Source organism: Panicum virgatum, chromosome 5K (genome assembly GCF_016808335.1).
Source record: "Panicum virgatum strain AP13 chromosome 5K, P.virgatum_v5, whole genome shotgun sequence".
Lineage (NCBI taxonomy): Eukaryota > Viridiplantae > Streptophyta > Magnoliopsida > Poales > Poaceae > Panicum > Panicum virgatum.
Window position 1 is genome coordinate 48817822 of NC_053140.1, and position 26136 is coordinate 48843957.

Sequence of the window (26136 nt, forward strand, 5' to 3'; positions counted from 1 at the left end):
AAGTTTCTCAAATGTGATACTGCTAACAACCTTACAGCTGGAGACCTCATTATGCGTTTGAGCACTGTAGGAGCTTTTGGATCTAGAACTGATTCCTGCAAGTGAAGTCAACAGCATGAATAAAATTACCCCTAAATTAACGCAGATAATTATTTTTCTTTTATAGTGTTTAATAAAAAGGCACACAATGAATAGCTTCTGTAATTTATTATAACTGTGCACTGGTTCTGCAGTCTGGTTATCATAGTGAATTAGTTGATATCCCATAAACTTTCAGTTTACGGCATTAAGCTCATGATAGACAATAAAAAACTAGTACTTATCAACCAAAAAATAATTAGTCTAGAAATCTGATATGACCAAAAATAATAAACACATTACCAGCTTTTATTGAAACCCCATAAAACGCATTTACAGGACAAACTAGAAATCTGATATTTGAGAAGATGTGCCCTACCATTCTCTGTTGTTGCATGGTGCATCTCTTCAGTTACAATACAGTGTCTCAAAATAGAAAAGAAAAAAGAGGAGAGTAAATGGGCTATAGTATAAGGCAACGTATCAGGTGCAAACCAACCTTTCCGTGCAAACTATGGAAACTTCAATCTTAGTCATTGGATCAACATCCAAGGGGTATGGGGGATCGGGTAATTTTACAATCTGGACCCGCCCTTGGATTGGGTCCAAATCCCCCCTCCCACCTCTCTGCGCCCCTCCCCTTGGATGTTGATCTGATGGCTCAAATTGAAGTTTCCATAGTTTGCACGGAGATGTTGGTTTGCACCTGATATGTTCCCGTAGTATAAAGTTTACATATAAATGAATATGATTATTTATCATGTCATTCTAGGAACTTCCGTAATTCCAGGGATATTTTTAGATTATGTGATACAGAGTGAATAACCTCTCACACACTCTTATGTGATATCAGCAAGTATAATATGATATTGGTTCGACAAATAGCCTAAAGAAATTCCAATTATATAAAACTCAAACCCATGGAGAAAGACATCCCCGAGACATTGCAACGAAGATCAAGAAAGGCACCTAACACGGCTACCCAGGACACAATTGCATATATTACTGGAAGTGAGGTACCTTTGCTTCCGATTATAAAGCTTAAAGTAAGCTTCTAGGTAAAATGGAGTTGAAGACAGTGTATAATCCCAAGTAGAAAACTAGAAATGGAAATCCCTTTCTTATAAAATATAATACTCAACAGGAAGAGAACATGCCACAGGAACCTTTTGCATTATGGCTGGGCTAGGCAATGCAGGTTTTCCTTCAGGAACAGAGTTAAGGGTTTGGGATGGTGTTAAAGGGGAACCCTTGGTCCCACTCAGTTGTAGTGATTCCTTCTCAGGAACCCTGTCGGACATTGGACTCCTGATTCCTAATTTTGCAATTCTGCATTAAGATAGATTATCTTAACTGCCAATCATGTAGTTTTAGAAGGAAAAGGATAACTGGAGGATAGAGATATTATACCTTGCCCCTGTCAGATGAGAAATTATTGACATTTTATTATCCTTGGAATGAGTAACTTGTGAATCAGAAGCATTACTAGTTTTTAGAAGCATATGATTTGCAACAATTTTATGACCAGTGCTATGTGCTGTGTTATTTCGAGCATTCAGCAGAGATGAGTTCCCTGGGCTAGGAGGCTCAAGTCTGAAAACAATGTATATATATTAGCATGGGATCAAATCTGACAGGATTTCAAGAATGCCACAATTACACTAAAAAGGTGGTTTTTAGCTGCAGAGGTAAATGCATTTACATAGCTATATATGGCTGAAAATATGTTATAATTGGCCGCAATTAACTACACTTAAACACAGATTGTGTGAACAGTCAAATGATGTAATTTTATCAGGGAGTGCAGTAGTACAGTTGTTGCACATGGAGTAATTTTCTGTATAATGATCAAGTATTAGACTCCATTTCTAGCAATCAACCTATGAATTCTACCTGCACAAACTGATAGACAATTGTACAAATTTGTTGTCCCAAAGCAGCCAGAAGCAGTGTTGAGAATTTGAAACGAATATCAAATAAGGATACTCTTTAGCTACCCTATGGCATGGAAGATTAAAAAGCAACAAAGGTCCATAATGAATATACAAAACAAGCAAAGTTGATGTGATCCATTCTACTTGATGAATCTATAAACCCCGCTTTTGCAACATCCCTTTATGAACAAATGGACTAAAAAGTTCTAAAGAGATCAGAAATTTACACTTTCCATGAATATATGTCGTGTTTCCAATAAATATGAAGGTCCTCATCAATTCCAATATAAATTAATTAGAAAAAAAAACAAGATCGGTAACATTGAAACTTTAAAGTGATCTTCATACAGTTCGACATTAGATGATTACCACCAGAAAGGATAAAATACTAAACTGAAAGTATGAAAGATAGCAAGGATATGTCAGATTTGCACCGTTGGTAATGAAAAAATAGTTATAAAGAGCAAAACAGATAGCATAAAAACATTTTGTGCGAGCTTCGTTTAGGTTAACATCAGGACAGCTAGTAGCCAATACTGAAAATAATGGAATTTATATCAGAATGCCAAAGAATATGAGAAGTGTTGTGCATGCCCAAAAAAAATGCCTGCAGAACCAATTATAGATATGGCACATTCATAATGTGCAAGATGAAGGATGATAATTTCTTACCCTGATTTAGCATTTCTGTCACCTTTGGCGTTAATGGAGGTAGTCAATAGCCCATGTGATGCTGGCTTGCTGTATGTTTTTGACAAAGCAGTTTTACATTCGTCAGGTCCTGCATTAGCTTGCTTGTGCTCCCTGCATATTCAAAAATCAAAACCACATTCATTATTCCATATGCTATTAAGATTCATGAATATATGCTAAAATCTGCCCATCTGTGTATCACCTTTTCAAATCTGTAGGATGTAATGTCATCTTTTTTATCACTTTACTTGCACCAGATAGTTGATTTAAGGCTATTTCTGAAGTTAGTTCGACCCTGCTTGCTTTCATATTTGTAGACTTGGATACAAGAGAAAAACCTCCTCTCTCATTCGCCAGTGCAGATTCAACATTTTTTATTCCCCTGCGTGTAATTTAAGATGTTATTTCAGAAAAGTAACAAGCATGTAAATAGAACCATTGTATCACACTTCTCTACATTAGATTCACTGCCACTAGATCAGAACGAAAAATGAATTGAAGCAACACGCACCAAAAGCATAATGGAAGACTATGCATTTAGACTACCATTAGTACAGTCTACAGTGGATGAATTAGGAGGGTTTTATTTTGTTAACAAAGAAACTTGTGGCAAAGACAGACCTCTGCATTGAAGAGGAGAGACTCTTATGACCTGAAGTCCCTTCATCAGTATCCTTTGTTCCATATGATGTCTCCTTCAAAAGCTTCTTATGAACGTCGCTTAAACTTCGGTTACCTTGACTTCCTTCATTAAGAGAGACACTTTCCTCCACAACCTCATTCCGGGAATCAAATTGACCCACCAGTCTTCCTGAGACATTGGGATTAATGGCGCTGGTGTCCTTGGATTGTGAACCAATCGACTGCTCTTTGTCATTACTCTCCCTTGATATGTGAACTTTACCAATGTCTGCTATAGTAGCACCTTTACTGTTCATAGGATCTGCTAGCACTTGTGTTGGATCTTCACCGGACAGAGCACTGCCTGAGAAATTCTGAGAAGGTATGTTAACAGCTGCTTTTGTTGGGTATATCTCTTTAGGATGCTCTCTATGATTGCCATTGGGCACTGAGTCTACTTCAGTTTGTTTCATTATTGCAGGACTAACACTGGTATGTTCTTGGATCTTGTCAGATGAATTAGCTGCATTAATATTTGAAGCCGGTCGACTGGCATTCTTTACACTCTCATGATTTGTCGGATGAGAAGGTCTTAAAGTGCAAACATCCTGTGTTTGGGGTTTGCCCTTACTATTGTTATCTTCAAGAATAGCACTGGCCTTAGCCGAAATACCTCTTTGTGCATCCTTGTTACCCTCTGAGGAGACAGGGTCAACTTTACCAGTAAATTTACTCATACTTTTTTCCTCAATTCCTAGCTTTGCATCAAGACTAAACTTTCCCAGCCTGTAAGCAAACAACCAGTAACAGAAAACTTATAGCATGAAGTTCTATGTCATTATATCATAAACAATTTTCAGTATTCTCAGGTCAGAGAGTTTAACTTACTCGTTGAAATCAAAGGAGAAGGAGAAATTGTCCTTTGCACTTTCCTTTTTCCCATCAGAAATATCATCATCATTTGAACTGCTGTGCTTCACTTTTTTCTTGAGAGGACTAGAGAAATCCAGATCAGACATGCCCATTTTAAATGATGGTAATTTGTCAAAGGCTCCATCAATTCCGAAATCAGCTCTGGTTAAAGAAGTAATTTGTTAGAGCCATCATGAACAACCAGGCACCAGCAGTCGATCGCATTAAATTAAATGTTGATGGATCAAGCTTTTCAAAAGATTAACTCACAGGTTGCCAAAGCTGAATTTCTTGCTACACTTTGGAACTGAGTCAACACTGAAGTCAATTGTGTCTTTTCCTGATTTTGGTAGCTTCCAAGACGAAAGAAAATCATTTCCAAAATCTTCATCTGCCAACATATAACAAGCATATGTCAGGTCAAATTATTAAATTAAAAAAAAACTTCCATCAACCCATAGCAACAAATTGCAGATACAGTTCAAGTGTCATAGATTACTTTCAGAAGGTAGGGCGAGGCAAGTATGATGAACATTAACCTAAGTAGTTTCCAATCAGATATCTTCGTTTTAACAGTATAATAATTTTTTACTTCCATGCAGAGCATAAATAAGGTACAAGGACCTGAGATGATAGAGCACTGACAGCTCATGGGAGGACATACCAAGGGGTGAACTTATACTTTTAGCATTTGCAGTAGGAACATCTCTTTTTCGTGATTCGTCCATAGTGTCTGCAAACTCAGGCTGCACTCGAGGAAAGGGGAAATGCGTTAGATGATTAGAAACCACCAAATAAAAATAGAAGCAAGATGAAGATTGTCCAACAAATATTACTATATTAGCAACATAAGAATCAATGGATGGATGTTATTGTACTATTGAATTAATTCAGAAGGGGAAAATCACCTCAATGATGATGAAAGCATGTAAAGTTGCCAAACAGAAGGGAAAACAAGCAAAATGGTTAATCTACTAGTTATGAAAAGTTTGAATTACTTGCCTCCCTCTCTCAGATGTTACTTCTATTCAGTTAGCACCATCCACTAACTACCTCTAAACATTAAATATATCAGCAACACAATGATGGGAGGAACAATGCACCTTTAATTTTAAAGAGGAGAATGGGGGCTTAAACTTGACTTCAACTATCTACTTTACCACTGGGCCACATGGGTATACCTGCTACCCCCACACAATAGACCTGTTATCAAATGAAAAGTCTGGCAATGCAAATCTCTAAAATACGATTCATGCACCAAAAGCGGGCTAATGGATAGGGCCACGTCGCCCGTTAACCCTCTGACCATTGGATCATGCGAACTTGCGATATCAGCCGTTCAATCCGGGCGAGCGCGGTTCCCTCACCCGTTATTAAGCCACAAACCCGGGCGCTCGAGAATCGTCGCGAACCCGCTCGTCCGCCCACCGTCCTGGCGTCCTCTGCCTCTGCAGTTCCGTCTGCTGCGCCGGCCATCGACCTCGACCGCCGGGCGCCAAATTCGGTGGCTTCTGTCCACCACATCTCTCTTCCCTCCCCTCCCATCCCCCTCGCCGACTACCCGTCATCCCGCCGACACCCAGGCTCCCGTTGCAGCAAGCACATTTGCTCAAGCCGTAGATCCTAGGCGTGATTTATCCCCTCCGCCTCCAACTGCCCCGGACGCCGAAGCTTGAGAGAGCTTGTGCTTCTCCTTCGCCATCTCGCCCACATCGCTCTCCTCCTCATTGAATATGCGCCGCCACTGACCTTCGCTCTTCCCATGCCCCCTACCCATTGCCTGCCGCGCTCGCCGTCGTCTCCATTCTCTGCCTGAACTCACGCCGTATCAGTGGAGTGCACAGTGCACACGGCCCCATTCTCCGGAGGCGGTGCAGAGTTCCCTGGACGCAGCAGCCACCGGTGGATAATCCTCCGTAAGAGAGCTGCTTCATTCGACACTGCGAAGTCGCGAAATAAAAAACCTGACCCTCACATCTCAGCGCGTATCAATGTGGATGCAGATCGAGTACCATGTCAATGCTGGTAATACCATTGGAGAAGATGGTTCAGAAGGTGAAGCCGCTCATGGTTTCATATCAGAGCATCCAGAACAAGAAGGAATGAAAGGTAATTCTTCAAATGACCTTGCACTGGATTTGGTACTATTTGTAATTCTACGTTCTACTTTTGTTGCTTGAATTAGGAATCATACTATTTTGTTTGTTACTTGAAGTAGGGACGCATTGAAAAATTCGAAGCCTTCAGGTAACTGTGAAATGAGTTATGTAGGAATTTACATGGACCAAGGAGCGCAGAACAGAAGACAAGGAAGAGTTCAATTTCCAACAAGTATTATCTTCAGAGCTAGCTAGTAAGATGTTTGCTGCCCTTCTATATACTGTTCATCCTCAAGCTCCTGTGCTTCTGCTTTTTGATGTTCCCTGTCATGAGTTGACCATGTCCGCAAAAGAAGCCACAGAGAAACAACTTTGCTTTCGAACAAAATGTGACTAGAAAATATCTTTGCCTTGCTTTTGGCAGTTCCAAATGTGATAGATCTTCTTGAACACAATCAAATCTTAAGTTACTACCTGAATTTTAAATGATTTCTGTGCTGAATCTAAAACATAATCAAATCTTAACTTACTGCCTCATTCTCATCCCAAAATTCCAGATGAGAATTTTTTTCTATATGAGATGTTAATACCACTAAAGCAATACGTACACCAACTTCTGCAAACCATTCATTCTAGCAAGATTTTATGATGCTATAATAGCTGATGCAAACCATTGTGACAGTGTGTAGGGCTGTGTTTAGTTCCAAAATTTCTCTCTCCAAACTTCACTATTCATTTATCACATCAAATCTTTTGACTTATGCATGGAGCATTAAATGTGGGTAAATAAAAAAAACTAATTGTATAGTTTTGATGTACACAACGAGACGAATCTTTTGAACCTAGTTAGGTCATGGTAGGACAACAATTACCATAAACAAACGAAAAGTGCTACAGTGTGCTACAGTATCCAATGTGACTCTTTTTACCACCATTTTACGGATCTAAACACAGCCTAGATATTTTTATGGGAATACATTTTATTAGTTTATATATCATGGAAACTAGACGATCAGTGTGGTCACCTTGAAAGTTTTGTGTCACCAATTTATACCAGCAGTTACAAAATATTATAGGTAATAACTATTGAATCATAGTGTACTTTTTTGTCTCTAAATAAACTAATATTGTTCCAAATTTGTCAGTAAATATATAACATGCCTCTTTCCTTAACTTTTCTCCGCTTAGTCGTATGATTATCAAACATGCATGAAGCCACTATGAACTGTGAAAAAGTCAGTTAATACACCACAAATATTAATCTTACTCCCTTTGATTTTGTACAGAATGTCTCATCGCAATCAATTTTATGTGGTTCAAAACTTCAAGAGCTCTTTGACTGTGTCAATATTCCTATATCAGGATTATCAGAAATGCTTGGTCACCACTTCATCAAGAAAACACGGCAAATGCTCATTAACTGGTCATAGAAATTCAGGCTTCTTTTTAATTAAGCTAACTATGTTCCTCCATTACCATTTTTCTCATATTATTCGAATTTGAAGAGGCTGAGTAACAATGACATGTATAAATTGTCTGCTTTATCCCTGGTAATGTAGTAATATCTTATCTGTATCACATCTCTTCACCCAAAGAGTATACTGTGAACATACATCCAAAGAGTGTACTGTTGACAGATGCTGGTTACATATTTCATGAAATGCTTTAATAGCTCAATACACTTTCCATTTTTTTTAGTTTTCCTTTTTACTTAAATTAATTATTCTTAGGATTGCTCAATTGATGCTCTGCTTCTGACACAGGAAATGGGCGACACAAGAACAAGCAGCGATATGATGACCAAACAAGTAAAAAGAGCTAACTTGCCACCTCGGACTGTAAAATTCTATATAACCCCGATACTTCAACATGACCCCGTATCACGTATCCGATACGTATCTGCGTATCCGTATCCGATACTTCGATACACTTTTGTGTCTTTAACTTTTGCAGAAATTTGATGTATCCACGTATCTGTATCCTTCCGATACCGATACGCGTATCCGTATCCGTGCTGCATAGGTAAAATTTGTTCCAATCTATGTGGTAGGCTGTGCTTATAGTAATATAAGTAGTATGGAAAATAATCAAAGTTCTGCAGTAGTCATTTTGAGTTTTCCTAATGACAGCATCAATATGCTCACCTGGTTGCTACTCCTTTGGTTCAAACTAACTAACCAGCCTCAGTGGTTGCAGATTTATATCATTCATTAGCTGCAAAAAGACACTTCCTTTCCTCTTAACACCAGATCTTGTCGATAAAAATAATTATTAACAATTAGTACTGTCTTATCTTTATGAAAGCATCCTCTGTATTCAGATTTTATGTCATGTGCACACCAGTCTAACCTGATGACGTTAATACATATATTGTGTCATGTCTAAGCAGTTCTATCAGAAAAAATAATAGTTATTTAACCATAACTGGATTCAGATCCTGATACAAATAGTTTTGTTAGGGTTTGCGGTGCTCCGTCTCGCACAGCAGAAGGAAAGAGAAGGCGTGGGTATACCTGAAGGATACGCTCGTCGCCGGCAAAGGGCTGGGCGAGGACTGGACAAATGGCGCCGCCGCTCGCCTCGTCGTCGCCGCCTGGGAAGGAAGAGTAAGGGAGGAAAGAGTCTGTCCGAGAGAAGAAGGGTAAGGTTTAAGAAACGGGGGAGGAGAGATGAACCTGAGGCCCTGAGCGGGAGAGCGGTTAATGAGGGGGCTACTCGGAGTCTCCCGCGTGACCCCGAGCCAGCCCGTCGCTGAAGCGCGGGGTGGGCGTTGGAGCGCAGGGGGAGCTGGGCCGTGGGCCGGGGGAGCGCGGGAGAAGCTGGGCCGAGGGACCGCAGGAGCTGGGCCGTCCCTCCATGACTAGAAGAAATTGTTCCGCTGGAACAAATTGTTCAACAACAACAATATAGCATTTTTTTCCCAAGTAAATTGGGGTAGATTAGAGATGAAACCTGAAAGAAATAAGTTCAAGATTCAGGCACATTGATAGCTAGTCTCCAAGCGCTCCTATCCAAAGTTATCTCTTTAGAGATATTCCAATTCTTAAGGTCTCTTTTGACCGACTCATCCCACGTCAGTTAGGTCTACCTCTACCCCTCTTTACATTATCGACCCGCTCAAGAACCCCATTACGCACCGGCGCCTCAGGAGGCCTTCGTTGGACATGTCCAAACCATCTCAGCCGATGCTGGGTAAGTTTCTCCTCAATTGGTGCCACCCCAACCCTATCCCGAATAACTTCGTTCCGGACTCTATCCCACCTTGTATGCCCGCAAAACCACCGCACACATCCGCATCTCTACTACACTCAGTTGCTGGACATGTTGCCTTTTTGTCTGAACCCTTTCGACTCTAACGTGCGTCTCCACAGCTCTAACTTCCTATTAACCCCTGCCCTACTCTCGTCAACTAGCACCACATCATCAGCAAAGAGCATACACCAAGGGATCTCACCTTGTATATCCCTTGTGACCTCATCCATCACTAAAGCAAATAAATAAGGGCTCAATGCTGACCCCTGGTGTAGGCCTATGTTAATAGGAAAGTCAGTGGTGTTGCCATCACATGTCCGGACAAACGCCGTTGCATCCTTGTACATATCCTTAATGAGGGTAATGTACTTAGTTGGGACTTTGTGCTTCTCCAAGGCCCACCACATGACATTTCTCAGTACTTTGTCATATGCCTTCTCAAGGTTAATGAAGACCATGTGCAAGTCCTTCTTCTGCTCCCTATATCTCTCCATCAACTGTCGTATTAAGAAAATCGCCTCCATAGTTGACCTTCCAGGCCTGAACCCAAATTGGTTTTGGGTCACACTTGTATGGCTTCATCGTATGGCTCATCAGCTTAATCCCACGGTAGTTAGTACAACTTTGAACATCGCCCTTATTTGACCGAAAAATGAGATTAAAAAGCTTAGTTATCCATACTATTGCTCTATCTCCTAGGCATCTCCACACCTCAATGGGGATACCATCAGGGCACATCGCTTTACCTCCCTTCATCCTCTTCGAAGCCTCCTCGATCTCAACCTCCTGAATTCTCCTCACAAAACGTCTGTTGGTATTGTCCAAAGAGTCATCTAACTCAAGGGTAGGGCCCTCACTCTCCCCATTAAACAACTTGTCGAAATACTCTCTCCATCTATCCATGATCTCCTCATCCTTCACTAGCAGTCGATCTGTCACATCCTCAATGCATTTGATTTGGTTGATGTCCCTTGTCTTCCGCTCGCGGATCCTAGCCATCCTATAAATGTCCTTCTCCCCTTCTTTCGTGCCTAGCCGCTGATACAGGTCATCATACGCCTTACCTTTGCTACACTCACAGCTCGCTTTGCAACCCTCTTCGCTAATTTATAGCCCTTGATGTTGGCTGCACTCTTGTCAAGGTGAAGGCGCTTGAAATACTCCTTCTTCTCGTTAATAGCCCTTTGTACCTCATCGTTCCACCACCAGGTGTCTTTCCCCTCCTTTTTGCCTCCCCTACTCACACCAAACACCTCTGAGGCCACCTTCCGAACACATGTTTCCATCTTTAGCCACATGTCATCTGCGTCTTCTCCTTCTTCCCAAGTCCCCTCACCTAGCATCCTTTCCTTAAATGCTTGTACTGCTTCCCCTCTAAGCTTCCACCAATTTGTTCTCGCAATCTTGGCATGTTTGTCCCGGTGGACACGTACCCAAAGACGAAAGTCCGCCACCACAAGCTTGTGTTGAGGGACAACACACTCCCCAGGTATCACCTTACAATCTAAGCAATCACGTCTATCCTCCCTTCTAGCAAGGATAAAGTCGATCTGACTCGAGTGTTGTCCACTACGAAACGTCACAAGATGGGATTCCCTCTTCTTAAACACGGTATTCGCTATCAACAAGTCGTAGGCTAACGCGAAGTTCAACACATCCTCCCCCTCTTGACTCCTGCTATGAAGAGTTTCTTGATGGTAGGCACGGTGCTAACCATGCTATCTAGATCTTTCCAGAACATGCTCTCACTAAGGCCTACCTGAGGGGCATAGGCACTGATCACATTCAAAACCGAACCTCCAACTACCAACCGGATTAGGATAATCCGGTCGCCTTGCCTTCTAACCTCTACGACTCCATCCTTAAGGCTCCTATCAATCAAGATACCTACACCATTCCTACCCGGAGTTGCTCCTGGGTACCAAAGCTTGAAGCCAGTATCCTCAACCTCCTTCGCCTTCTGGCCCTTCCATTTAGTCTCCTGAATGCATAGAATATTTACACACCTCCTAATTGCTGCATCAACTAGCTCTCGCAACTTACCCATTAGGGACCCTACGTTCCAGCTACCTATACGAATCCTAGTTGGCTCGGCTAGCTTCCTTACCCTTCGCACCCGTCGAGGGAAGTGCGAAGACCCTTGCTCATTTTTCACTACACCCGGCGCGTAGATGTAGCGCGCCATTCAGGTGACGACCCGATACAAATTGTTCCAATAAAAATATTTTGCCGGAACAAAAATATTATTTTGAAAAAAAACAAAATTTATTGGAATAAATAAAAAAATCATTGGAATTTCCAGGGAAAAAGTAAAAAAATTGCAAAATAGGCCGGTGGCGCCCGCAGATCCATAATGGGCTGCACAGATCAACAAGGGCGCCGTAGGCCGCATGCGCGGGCGCTGTGCGACGGATCAGCACGCACCCCCACGCGCAACCCCCGAGCATTTGCGGTTACTGAGCCATTGAGTCGAGGTCGAGCGAGCCTGCAACTTAAGGCCTCGTTCGGTTAGGCCCGGAACGGCCCGGAACGAGGCCCAATCCGAACGGTTTGGGACGGCCCGGAATTGCTGTTCGGTTGACCCGGTCCGGAATCAAACCTGGGCCGGATCGGCCTCCCCTCCCACCTCCATGGCCCGGAACAAAGCCAGTCCAGGCGAGGAGAGGCTCCGACGCGAAACCTGGAGCGGCGGCGCGCGAGACGCCAAAGTGGGGATGTCTATTCTTAACGCGCGCGAGGAGCCGCGCTGCCATCGCCGAAGGGCCGGCCGTGCTCCGCCCCGCCCCTGCTCCCCCGCCTCCCCCTGGTTCCGGCGGCGCCTCCGCCGCCGCCCTCCACCGCCGCCACGCTAACCGAGCTCGCCGCCGCCGCCGCGCCGCCTTCTCTTCGCCCCCGCCGCCGGCACCGCCCACTGGTTGTCCGGCCCTGCCCGGCAGCCGGCGCTCCCGCGCCGCCGCGCCCTCCGCCGGCCGAACCGCCCCCCCCGGCACTCTCCTCTAGGTCCGGCGGCCATGGAGCCCGACCCACCCCCCAGCAACCCGGAACCTAAAGCTCTGCCGCCTCCCGCCAACACCCCGACCACCGGCGACCTCGCCAGCGGCCGCTCTGCCCACCTACCACCCCATCCCGGCCCCCCTCCCCTAGCTCGCTGGCTGCCGCGCCCCTCCCCTATGTGGCAGCCCCGCCTAAATTAATCCGGCTTATGTGCGCTAACCATCACCAAAACGGTAACTAGGTTTAACACGCACTTAAAACGGAGTAAACCGGCAGTGCTGTCGGATAAAATCCCGATTAAACAAATTGAAACAGGATCGACAAAGCAGTTCAAAAAATGCAACATTCCACAAATTTTACAGCACAGAGTATGAAATTGAATTATTATTACAAAACAAGTTTGAATTTATAAAAGTACAACAGAGTTCAAGTTTGACGAAAATCGAACGATAGTCTGACGTCGAAACTAGACGTCATGATGAAGCCCGTACATGACGTCAACCGGATCCTCAGATATAGCACCTGAAAAACAAAGCCACAAGCAAGGCTGAGTATACTAATACTCAGCAAGGCTTACCCGACGAAGGGTATACTTAGCCCTTTATCTAGACATGCAAGGCTTTTGGCTTGCGGGATTTGTTTGCCGAAAAGCAGTAAAGAGTAGATCCTTAATTTCATATTTTAGCTTTCAGGTTCTACTTCAATTAACCATTCTAGGTTAGCATCTATCCAATAGCATACATGGTGGAAACAATTATCTTTTATTATCCAACCAACCATATTCATCATCATCATCTTTCACTTCTTACTCTATGTGGCAAAAGGGTTAAGCAGTCCCAAACCGTGAGAAACGGACGATTCGAATCGAATTTGTTAACCTGGCCAGGCAGACCTAACACACACGCATGGGGATCGACGTCTCGCTTCGCCCACGCGACTTTTCCCTTCAATTCCCGCTGCACGGAACAGGCCCACCGCCCTCGACTACAAGAATCCCCGACACGGTATGACGCCGGGTCGTGAGCCTTCTTGCACCCGCATGTGGCCGCATGAGAACAACGTTCAAAGACGGTAGGGAGTATGTTCCGGCCTCAGTGCAATCCAGTACTTAAGCTTACCGATTACCATATTTCTCGGCATGTGGTTAGTACGTTCAAAAGCTTAACCACCACTACCACACACTGCGGCCTTATCCATTTTCACTAAACAGACGGGGTATCACAAGTACCACAACCCCGCCCGTAAGCCTTATAGTTGCAGTATATAGTAAACATTCAACTCCTATAATTCTCGCGAGTGACAGGAAATCACTCGACTTCTACCGAACCATTAGCCTAGCCAACTAGCGACCTACACATACTACTGTTCAAGCATAGGTACCTAGAATCATGCAGCTAAGGTTCCAAGCAACTCCTGTAAACTTAAATGTACAAGTAGATAGGAATAATAATAAGTTGCATAAATTTAGAATATATAGGACATGCTCCGGGGCTTGCCTGGAATTAACACTAGGTCATTATTAGTTAGAGGCTTCTGGAGTCGGGTTCGGGTTCTCCACGGCGTCTGCGAAGTTCACTCGAGCTTCTCCTGGACTTTCTTCGGCTTCAGGCAGCTCGTACGTTCCGTCTGGTATGTTCGTCGGCTCTATATGAATGCATATGTATGAAATGAAGATAAATCTTTTATTTTGTGACATAGATGGAGATCAACCAAACTCAAGTTGGAGGGTGCTACTACTTTCTTTTTTCAGTTAGGCAGTCATTTATAGAGTAGCAATTTTATCTATACTAACTCATAAAAGAGCTGGGTGTGTTATTTTTCTTTTATATAAGTACAGAAAAAGCATTTCTACCTAAAAATAATTCTCCAGGCTAGGGAATGTAAGTGCTGGTAATGATCTCTTAACTGAGGATTGGATTCCTTAAGATAAGCTTGTGGTAAATTTTTCAGGATTAAAAGAGCTTCACAGCAAGCATGAGAATTAAGATTCCTTTTTCTAGGCATATATATAACTAAAAATCTACAGAGTAAACTACTAAGTTTCAGTGGCTAAAATTTTACAAGCATGTTCATGTACTGAAAAACAAGCTCTAGTAAAAATATGAGATTTTTCTAATGAAGGAAACTAGAGCTTTCGATTTACAAAGTTTATCCATGAATAAATCAAAAGGACTAGTTATACATTATTAAAAATTCCCAAAAATTTTCTATAACATCTAGAAACAAATGTAACCCTGTTGTAAAAATTTCAGCTCAATAAAACTAGTATAGAATCCTGTGGATTTAATTCTATTTAACACAAGCATAAACCAAGATCTAATGAAACCTATAGCTAGATTTGTCCAAATGTCCTCACATTTTTACAGTAAGCTATCCATCTAGGGTATAGCACACTATCCAAAAATAAACTAAATATCATGGATAGAACTTGAGATAGATACAAATGTGGATAAAAATAATATTTAATATATAGATAAAACTATTGGTCAAATGCAAAAGTGGATGTAACAAAAGTTGTAGGTTTTGATCTAAGGATTCCAAAACATTTTATTTTGCATTTTTCTGATTTGTATACGATTTTATACAAATTTTCAAACTTTGCTGTTTAAAGTTCATGTCTATTTTGCAAACTAGCCCCTGAAACTTTGGTTTCTTTTAACCCGAGGTCCCTGGTCGGACCAGGAATAGAGGAACGGCGGCCGGCCCTTTTTCGGCGAGGAGAGGCACCGGAGGTGGGGGTTAGGTTGGGGGAAATGGAAAGGAGTTCGAGCCGCACCTGTAGATGGGCTCGGTGGGGGCTGGGGTGACCTGTGGCGAGCTGTCCACGGGCGGCGGCGGCCGGCGGCGGCCCTGTGCCGCGGCTGCGCCGCTCCGGCTAGGGGGAGGCGGCTTGGCTGAGCTGAGAAGCTTCACGGAGAGGCTAGAAAGGTATTGGAGTACTCGATTTGGGCCATGGGTGAGCGGACGGGCGGCGCCACGGCGAGCTGCTAAGGGGCGGCGGCCATGGCTCACGGCGACGGCGTTCCAGTGGGTCTGGGTGGCGATGACCGGGCCGAGGAGCTGCGGAACGTCGAGAAGAAGCTCGTTAGGGGTTTGGTTGGGGGCGAGGACGAGTGAAGGAGGGGGCTCCGCGTGGAGGTGGCTCGACGGCAAGCAACAACGGGCAGCGGCGTCGCTGAGCGATGGGGGAAAAGGGAGCGCGACTCTGAGTTTCGGCTCTAGCGCGAGGAGGCTGAGGGGAAATCGGAGTTCGCTTCGTGAGATGACTGGAACGGCGGCGAGGCAACGACGTAATGGCCGGGCACAACGACGGCGTGCGGCGGCGTGGCGCGCGGAGGGGCACCGGGGGCGCGTGTCGCCGGCACGAGGTGCCAGGGAGGGGCGGTTGGAGCAAAACCAGGGGCGCAGAGGTAGTTTTGGCCGGGACGCGACGCACGTGGCCGGCGGCCAGAGACGGTGCCGTTCCCGACATTTGCCCCTGTGTTAATCGTGCTCGCTAATCACGTGTTCAATCGCTAATCATGGCTTAAGCGCGTCATTAGCGTTAACCGAGTCCGCGCGTTAAACATCTACTTAACCGTTTTCGATCTCGTTTTTCGCAATGATCCGAGCTCCAAATCAACTTTCGCCCAAAACGAAAGTTGTAGATCTTCTTTTCCTCTACAACTTTTATTTTGGTCAAATTCCAAGTTTCTATATGAAATTTGGAGTTTCAGCTTGTCAAACTGGAGTCAAAATCGTTCAAACGAGTCAACAGTGAGCTCCAGTGTTTTCACTGTTTGGCCATACCGCGACCGGCGACCGTCGATGCCGGCGAGCTCCTCCACGCGTCGTTCATCCCGGCGATCCTCGGCGTCTGAGCGCCGCCCTTATCCTCGCGCGAGAACGGGAACCTTCTCCTCCCTTCCATCCCTTCTCCTTCCTCACGCTCGCGTTGTGCAGAGCTCGAGTGGACGCCGCCGTTCGTCGCATCGGCCGAACCTCGCCACCCTGCCTCGATTCGTCGTGCCCGGAGCCGCGCAGACTCGCCGTCCACCCACTCCACGCCTCCCCGAGCTCGGCCGTGCCCTACGCCGGCCGAAATCGAGCTGTCACCGCCGTCCGCCATTGCCGTTCGTCCCGGAGCTCCGCCCCCCCCCACGTCGAGCTACCTCTCCTGGCCATCATCCGCCCCAAATCGAGCCGCGGTGAGCTCCCCCGTAACCCCCTCATGCTCCCCGTCCATTTCCCTTTCGATTTCGATGCCGCCGCCGCCGAATCGCCGCCGTGACCGCGCGCCGCCCCCCACTGCGCACGCCGCCGGCCCTGCCTGCGCGGGGCCGCGTGCCACCGCCGCGCGCCCTAGGGCCGCCTGGACCCCCTGGCTGCGGTGCCGCCCGCCTCCGGGCAGGCCGGCCCTGGCCGGGCCGGAACGCCGCCGCTGTCGCGCGTCCAGCCTCGGCGCCGCCGCGGGCCACCGCGGGCCACCCTGCGCCGCCCTACGTGCGCGCCCCTGCCCCACCGCCCCGCCCTGGCCGCGACCGGGATGCGCCGCGCCGCCGGCCGGACTCCGCCGGCGGGAGCGCGCCGCTCGGCCGCCGCGAGCCCTTTTGGCCGCGCGCTGGCCCGCGCAGGGCAGAGCAGAGGAGGGGGGGACGGGAGCTGGGCCAGCGCCCATTGCCATGTGAGGCCCGGCTGTCAGCCCCCCCTTAATGTTTCCCTTTTACTTATTTTGGCTGCAGACTTTAAAAATCCATAGAAATGTGCAGAAAAATCCTAAAAATGTAAACCCAATTTTGTTAGGTTTCTAAAATCGAGATCTTCAGAGGAAAAATACTCAAGCATGAATTATGTCACTATTACCCCTGTTAATATTTCATTTTGTGCTTGATCTAGTTTAATTAATGCCAGTTGTTTTGTTGCTCTGAAAATTATGAAAAATTTGCAGTGGCTTAATTATTGCATGTGTAGTTCACTGAAAAAGTTTCAGGTGCATGGTCTATGTGCAACTGTGTGGATCTATGGTTGTTTAATTCTTTTCTAGGATTAAAATGAATACTCTCGATCGTCGATAAATGTTGGAAAAATTTGGGTGGCATGCCTTACTGCTTTCACGTTGAGCTGATTAATTTTGTTGATAGATCATGTATGAAAGTTAGGTGTTTGCTTTTATTTTTGCCCTAGTTATGCTCTTTCCTTTATTAAATGTGGTTAGTTTATTGTTTCGTGCGTGTGTAACCTTAGCAAAGCAAGCCTCTGTTTTAATCCATGCTGCTCTAAGCAAGTTTAATAGTTGTTTTTGGAGGGAAACACTTCAGGCTAAAACAAGTTGAATTTCTGAACTGCATGGCTTTGCATCGTTTTGAAATGCATCACATCTTGAGCCCTCGTGCATTGCACTGTGTTCTAACTGTTGCATGGCATATTCTTATTCGTGTAGACGCCGCGAACGAAGTCGCCTACGAGCTAGTTGCTGAGCCAGTCCAGGAGCCGCAGGCGGGAGAGCAGCAGGAGGACGCCGTTAAGCATGCCCCCGAAGAAGCCGCTGACCCCACTAACCTGCAAGGCAAGCCCCAGAGCATAACCCATAATTTTCAGTATATTAATGTTTATTTAAGTATTTGTGCATTAAGTTTCTAGGAGTTGTATGGAACCATAGTATGCATGTTTTCCCTTGGTACCCGTGGGTCTATACTAGTATGCAGGTGTCGATAGAAATGCTCTACTAAATAAGATTTCGGTAGAAGTCGAGTGATGGTTGTCACTCGCGAGTTTTAGGATCTTGTTTCCTTAGTTTTGGCTTCGATATGAGTTGATGAGTAAAGAGAATTGGAGACCGGGCGGAAATGAGTTGGAGTATTGATATGGAATAGATGAGAAAATAAACTTCTGCCTGTGTCGATTGAGGACCGTACCATTGTTGGCCCTGATGACCGAGTTTGAACCGTACCTTGGTCACTGTGTCACATCATAGTAAGAAGTGGAATAAGCATCAAAAGGTGAAGATGGAATGTTGTACCTGTTGTTCTGAAGAATAAATCTGATCTACCATGTGTGCTCTAGATGATTAGGCGAACTTAGTTAATACTTGATATACTAAATGGAGCTAAAATATTGAAAGTAAGGATTCACTCCTAGCAACATTTCAGCAAAAGAACTCTAGAGCCAAAAAGCCTTGCATGTCTAGGTAATGGGCTAAGTATACCCAGAGTCGGGTAAGCCTTGCTGAGTATTAGCATACTCAGGGTTGGTGTTGTAACCCTTCTAAGCAGGTTGTGTCCCCGCGGACTTCGAGGAGGTTTGTGCGTCCTGGATTGGACAGCCGCTTCCTCCTGGGTGGACCGTCATGTGGGCCCCGTCTTCCCCGTGAAGATTGGGCAGGTTGGCATCACATCGGTGGGCAGGATGTGGAGCTCGCCTTGTATCGTCGTCGTGGTTATCGTATTGTATTTTGAACTCGGTTTTTAAACTTCCGCTGTGCTTTTGAACTCTGTCGCTTGTACTTAAGACTTTTATGTAAAACCTGTGTTGTAAATTAATTTGATGTTTTCTGTATGCTGGTATCGCCTGTGCTCATCTTCGTACGGGTCTACTAGTGCAATTGTGATCCTGGAGTACAGTAGTTTAATCGGGATTTACCCGACAGCATGTCAGATTATACCGTTTTAAGTGCACAGTAACTTGATTAAGTATTAAGATGATGATTAGTGCATTTAAACCGGTTTAATTAGGGCGGTGCTGCTACAGCTGGCATCAGAGCTCTAAATTGCCCTGGGGTGATTACTGGCTTGCTTAATTACGTTAAGTAGCTCTTACCTTGCAACGATTTCGGGTTTTTCGAAAAGTTGACGCTAGATGCGCTAAGGAATAGGATAGATAGTTCGTATGCCCTAATTATGTTACTTAAGTTAGGTGGTATCTAAGTATCTATTTTATTCCAGCACTTCCAGATTTTACTTTTTGTTAAATCTTATTTCGGTAACGACGCACCTCTACTAAGGTAAGCAAGGTAAGCATTCTTGGTAGTCCTTTAGAATAGCCCATGTGTTTCATACGTGCGCGGGTCCCGTATGATGAGCATACGAGGAGGTGATAAGGCTCAATTCAAACGAGCATGTCGCTATCTGCCGCCTGATATGGAGTGCGGATTTCATACCGTGTGATTGTGATCACTGTCATTTCGTAAGGCAATGTTACGAGATGTAAACCTGTCATGCGGTTGGCCATGACCGTGACCCTTGGGACACGTCTACCCTTGGATGTCCCGTAAGGCGAGTGTACGGGAAGTGAATACGTTGTTATGACGTATGCAGTGCTGCCCATTCAGCGTCGAACGTCTGGGTGCCATCTCTATAGTGGATGGTAATGTATGTGTGAATATGTGGGGGCCGTTCGTGAGTGCTGGCACGAAGGGTCCAGAAGTGGTTATATACTCTGTGTTCTTCTGCAGGAAACTAACCACGTAAGCGCTTTATGAAATCCTTGATCGTAGGAACGACTAGTATATATAGGGAGAGTACGTAATTGTGCCACCGATTGTCCTCGTATACCATATTTTGGTATTTTGTTTGGGTGAGAAAACGCTAGAACGTGCATGCATCTTGCATCTTGCATAACCAAGTTGTTGATTGTTTTGTTACTTTCGGCTGCGCTTCATAAAAATTTATTTGGACCGCTGTGTTTTTACTATGCGTTCTTCAAAAATTTAATTATGTTGCGTTGCCCAGTTTAAATCTTTTTCTTTTGAAAACTGTGACTCACGTTAGCGCTATGTGTTCTTACAGATGGCTAGCTTCACGCACGTGATCGTGGACGCTGAGGGTTGGGCGCACTCCAATGCCCTCCACACTGGCCACTTTCCTCGTCTGCTGTGGCAGATGCTCAGGGCGTTTAACTACACTGAGCCCCCATAGTACTCAGGACACGAGTCTAGCTTGCTGGGCACCGAGCGCTGTCAGATGATCGTGAAGATTCATGCGTGCCCCGCTCGTTTGGAATGGGTCTCGTGGCAGCTCACTGTCTATGGTAGGAAGCTGGCAGACTCCTGGGAGATTGCAGCTAGGAAGGCCATTGAGGAGTTCTCAGAGAAGCACAGTGCTGAGATCATGGATACTCCTTACAGTGTGTTTCCTCTGAAGGATGAGACCACTCAGGCCTATGCAGATTGGGTGAACCGCAACATGAACTACATGATGCCCGACTACAACGTCAGGACAGCCCTCTCGTTCAGCTACTCCTCAGCTTTGAGCAACATGTATGAGCAGCTTCGCGAGGAAAATGCGATATGCAGGAGCAAGGCTCGAGAGGCTCACCTCCATGAGCAGCACATGATTGGTACCCAGGACAAGATCAAGACCCTGAAGGCCAAGTCCAGAGCTAGAAAGATAAGGATTCAGGAGTTGCAGGAGGACTGGAGAATAGGACTCAGATGGTGCAGCACCTGGAGGGGCAGCTTCAGCAGGCCCAGGAGTGGATTGAGGACGCTCAGGCTCAGGTGCAGGCAGCAGTAGACATGGAGGCTGAGGCAGCCGAGGAGGAGCCAGAAGAAGAAGAGGACCCTGAGGAGATCGAGGGAGTGTCTGGAGTCGAGTCGGGACCTGGCACTCCGTGAGGACGTAGCTGGATCGCGTCGATTCTCCCCTTGCAGTGTAGCCTAACTGTAGAATAGTTGGGTAGAATGACCAGCATAGTGTTCTAGGCTAACCTTGGGCAGTCCATATGGATGATACGGGAAGGCCCCCGGACATGCGTACCGCACGCCGAGATAGATGAGATCCTCATCGGCGCGCCGCCCCGCCAGAAACTTTGCCTGTGCGTAGCCCCTGCCGCCCGACTATTCGCGCCCAACGCGCCAGCTGCGGCGCCTGCTATGCCAACGGCGCGACGTACGGTGGCCCGTGGCCGGCCCGGCGGCGCATCGGCATCGCCTACCTCACGCGCCGCAATAAAGTTTCAGAGAAACCGGCGGGGGGGGGGGGGGGGGCGCGGCAGGCCCGTGCAAAAATGACCAACCCGCGTGCGTGGGCGTGGCCGCTGATCCAAAAAGTTTCACCCCGTGGCGAGTGCCGGGCGCTGCCGGCCCTGACGACCGGCCGGTGCCGATGGCCTTGCGCGTGACCGCCTCTCCCCTGGCTGCACTGGTAGGGCCGGGGGGAGCGCGCTGGGCTGGCCGGTTGGCTTCACGTCCCGCTCCCCCCCGCGCGCGCGGCGCCAGTGCCGCGCCGTGGCGCGGCGTGGCCACGTACGGGGGCCCCCCAAGCACGTCGCCCTCACCCCGTCGCCACCTCCTCCTGGATCCTGCCGAATTGTCGCGGCCCTAGCTAGCTCGTGCCTGAGCCGCCTGCCGACCATCGACCGATCTGCGCGCGGCGAGAGAGAGGCCCCTTTGGACGCACGCGCGTGGCGCCTTCCTCGCCCGGCCGCCCCCGCGCGCGCGCCCGGCCGAGGCTCCGGCGCCGCGCTGCGCGGCCGCATGTGCGACGAGCAGTCGAGCGGGCGCACGTCGTACGCAGGCGCGTGACGCGTGATAGGAGGCAGATCTGTTCGGTGGTGGGGAAGTGGCCCGTGGGCCGTGGCACTGGTGCGCGCGTTGGTGCTGCGTGCCGTGGTGACCGTGACCGAGACGGCTCGTGGCGCGCGCGGGCTTTGCTTTGCTTGCGTGCTTGGCCGCAGGTATCAGCTAGCTAGCGCGCGCGCGGCCTTGGGCTGGGGTCCCGATCAAGCGCACACCGTCACACTTGGAGCGCAGCGAGAGGCGGAAAACGACGCGGCGGGGAGGAGATAGGCCGGCCAGCGAAGCGAAGCCATAACCGCGAACGCGACGTGCGTGACGCGTCATCAGGCGCGCAAGAGAGAAGCCATCAGCCCATCTCGATCGATAGGCTTAGCTTAGTTAAACTGCAATATTAATTTCGTTGACAATTTTGGCTCCGGTCTCTCTCCAAGTGGGACGAAATATTCGCCGCCGATCAAGTAGAATTTCGTTGGTTTTGGGCCAAAACAACAGGAGTTTGCTTCCACTTTTAAAAGCAAGCGCCGGGCGGCGAGGGGCGTGGTATTAATTCCTGTTTGATTAACATTCATTCTGCAGGCGCGCGTACAGCTTTTTTGTCTGTATATTGATGGCAGCTGGGACGATGCATGCACTTGCTAGAGCTTGTGCTCGAGATTCATGTGATCAGCATTAACAGCTGGCTGTGGCGTCTTGGTGATGATAGAGATCCAGTGCTGCTACTTGTGCAGGGACGACATAATGATCCAGGCGATCGATGCCCGACGGATCAAGCAAGTGTGCATGCGCAATATATTTGGAGCGTAAATTTTTTTCGCAGGGATTATTGAATCGGCGACACACTACTGGCCGACGCCGTGGCGCACGGGTATTCCAATCAATTGTTTTTCATCAGCATGCTGATCGAGAGTATTTATTTTGTTTGGTAAGGACGGTGCGCAATTATTTGATCCAGATCATCCAGAGGGCACCTGTCCGGGCATGTGATATACGTGTGAATCCAGTTTTTTTTTTTTTTTGCGAAAGGGGAATTGTATTAAAATGAAGCACAGTACATCTCCGTAAATTTACAGAAAGCACCCTCGAGAAAATGGAAATTACACGACACAACCCCCAAACACCAGGAGCTTCCCGAAGCTGCCGGAGCTCCTCGCCGTCGGTCTCCCGTCCGCCGGAGAAGAAAACTCACAGCAAGACAAGATCCACCTCCAAACTTCCCAAGAGGCGTCAAAGCATTTTGATGCCGCAAGAGCCAGCATCCGGCACCCACACCGAAGCACATCGTTGACGTTGAACGAACATCGTCCGCCATCTTGAGAAGAAGAGGAGAGGAAGCAAGATCCACTGCCGCCAGCCGAACGACCGACGTGGGGAAGACACGGCCACCGCCACCAATAACGCTAGCAGCGCGGCCACGGAATCCCACGGGGATGCCGAAGAGGCCCACCCTTTCGCAAAAAAGTGGCCAAACAAAACTCATACCTCCGCTGCCAGAGATGGGGAAGCCCCCGGAGTAGACAATCGCAGCACCGGCAACATCCACCGAAAGCTTCACGCGGTCACCGGAGTCGGAGCATAGACAGCAAAAGCACCTCACAAAATCTTCGTCGGAGACCACGCCGAATCCGTCGCCGTCGTCATCGCAGAAGATCTGGAGGACCCTTATTCGCCGGGACAGAGGCTCCTCCATCGCCGGAACACCAAGCTCCATTGCCATCGAAGGCGATGAGCAAATCCTAGTCAACTAGCTAAAGCTCAGACCTAAAACTAGCAACTATATCTACGCCGGCCGTCGATCCGCCCTGTCCCCTACCCGATCCGGTGCCGGAGAGGCCGCCGGAGGGGAGGGAACGGGCGGATCGACACCGGGGACGGGATCGCCCTTGTTTCGCCGCTCTCGATTACTGTAGGGAGGGCCAGTTACCTTAACAATCTTTTCAGAATCAGTAACCGGAGAAGCCACGCGCAATTAAGGCGCCCTTAACGAATTGAACTAATATAAGATCACACTAGCATGCCTGTATGCATGCATGCACTTGCACGTTTCGAATCAGTAGTTTCAGTTTCAGCATAGTACACAGTAACATGGGTATACATGTGACATGTCCACAGAACTGTGTCGTCGTCGGACATGCCGGCCGGCCGCAGGAAAGAGGAGAACGAAGTGGCCGTGGGCGCGGCGTGCGTGGACCCGAGCCTACCTGCATTGATGCGCAGCGAGGAGCGGCCGGCCGGCCGGGGCGGCAAGGGCTTCTAGTACTAGCTAGACTTCTAGTTCTAGCATAGCAGCAGTCAGCAGGCAGCCGCAGCGGCGGCTACGTCTTTTGGCCGGTCGGGAAGCCGATGGACATGATATGCAATTGAATGTGAGCGGGGAAGCTCACAGAGGCTTTCCTGGGACCGATTTATTTCGGGTAAGGAGAGGTTAACCAAGTTTAGCAATGGCGCCGCCGCCGCCGCACCTACTAACAAACCAGGCTGAGAACGAGCGGCAGGGGACGACGGCGACGGCGACGGCGACGGCGACGACGCGACGCGACCCGGCGGCACGAGCTAGAGGACGGCGGCCCAATATATAAAACCAATTGTCTGATCTCGAATAATTGGCCCCCCGCGCGCGCGCGTATGCATGCATGCGTTGGCATTGAGTGCCCGCAGCACGGCAGGCAGGAGCAGGAGGCGATCGATGGATGGATGGATCTGGCGCTAGCTCTCGCATCAGCTCGGCTGCAGCTACCGGGGCGTAGTCTGCTCGCGGCAGTTAATGGCGGGGAAGGAAGGCGACTGTGCCCGCATGATGGCGCGGTCGGGTACTCCCTGTACCGGCCGCGGTCGCTAGGGGGTACGGCGGCGGAGAAAAGAGGGCCGCCCGTACGCCGGCTACGCTGATAGGGGCCTTCATCAGAGGGAGCCGGATAGGGTTCGGGTACTGTGTAGTAGTGCAAGGTGGTAAATGCTGAAATGGACAGAGAGATCACACAAACAGAATGATATATAGTACTGGTATCCGGTTAATGGAGCAGTAAATCATCAAGGATGACCGCAACAAGCTAAGTGTCCAGTTCAAAGCATTTCTAATAATATGATTAGCGATCGTCGTCTCTCTCGTTTTTTTTTCCGAGGTAGAAGCGGGAAACCTGCCCCCAATAGCGGGATGCTAATCCGGCCAATCCAATCTGATCGAGTTATGTTACGTTGGTGCCAAACTGCCAATGGTGGTGCATTTTGTTCGTACGTATACTTGAAAGATGAATTCTTTCCACTGACTATTAGTTACACTTACACCCTTGTGTGTGTTTTGGTGATGAATTATATATTCCTTGCTTAGCCAATTCCAAATTTCCAATCTCATAAATATGCACATACATATGCTGTAGTAGTATATTATACTGGTTTCTCATGAAATTTTGACCGCCGCAGAAAGAACACGTACAGGATCAAGGGTTTAATTTGGTTAGAACATGCATGCCTTCTGCTTTTATCTAGTCATGCATGAAGCTTATTTGTCAAATGTAGGGAAGACTACTCTAATAAAGAACTCAACAGGTCTGCAGACCAACTGCTTCATAAAGACTTTGACTTTCATTATTGGGTATTATCTAGAACATTTGCGAACATGTAGGCTTTGACTTTCACTGGGTGTCATCTGGAACATTTTTCAAACATGTAGAAAGTATATACTGTTCGTTCACCACCTTACAATCAGAATTACACGGTAAAGCGGCATTATCTGCTTACTTGAGTAAAGTAATTAGCTAGACTTCAGGTCCTAGCTAGCTAGGTGTGTCCAAGAGTGCTGAATCATGCAAAGCCAGCCACTACTATTTCCTAGGTCAGTCCTAGCCGAGGATTTCATATCCTTGGTGTGCCCAAGAGTGCTGCATGCGCAATTTAGTTGATGGTTGAAATAGTCATTACCATTTCATTTTTATGGTTTCATAGTTGGCACACCCCTGCTCTGCCCATATAAGGAGTTCTATGTTTCAAAATTATATTTGTCCACAACTTTAAAGAATTTTTGACCAAATCCATCAAAACAGGTAGGGTTTAACCCTATCATTTA

The 26136-nt window shown here is 47.2% G+C and overlaps 1 protein-coding gene across 5 annotated transcripts in view; it reads right to left on the reverse strand.

Moving 5' to 3' along the window:
* Positions 1 to 9018, reverse strand: part of LOC120708079 (uncharacterized protein At4g18490-like) — a 31315-nt gene extending 22297 nt beyond the window's left edge. For 2 of the 5 annotated variants that reach the window (XM_039993184.1, XM_039993182.1), the window contains exons 1-10: positions 8851 to 9018; positions 4903 to 4984; positions 4509 to 4629; positions 4215 to 4400; positions 3327 to 4112; positions 2908 to 3087; positions 2685 to 2816; positions 1489 to 1671; positions 1245 to 1407; positions 31 to 95 (exon numbers count right to left, since the gene is read on the reverse strand). In XM_039993184.1, the coding sequence (XP_039849118.1) occupies positions 31 to 95; positions 1245 to 1407; positions 1489 to 1671; positions 2685 to 2816; positions 2908 to 3087; positions 3327 to 4112; positions 4215 to 4400; positions 4509 to 4629; positions 4903 to 4966 (1880 nt within the window). In that variant the 5' untranslated portion in view covers positions 4967 to 4984; positions 8851 to 9018. The remainder of the gene's footprint in view (positions 1 to 30; positions 96 to 1244; positions 1408 to 1488; positions 1672 to 2684; positions 2817 to 2907; positions 3088 to 3326; positions 4113 to 4214; positions 4401 to 4508; positions 4630 to 4902; positions 4985 to 8850) is intronic. The other 3 variants (XM_039993187.1, XM_039993185.1, XM_039993183.1) reach the window with 3 other exon arrangements.
* Between the last annotated feature and the right edge of the window lie 17118 nt (positions 9019 to 26136).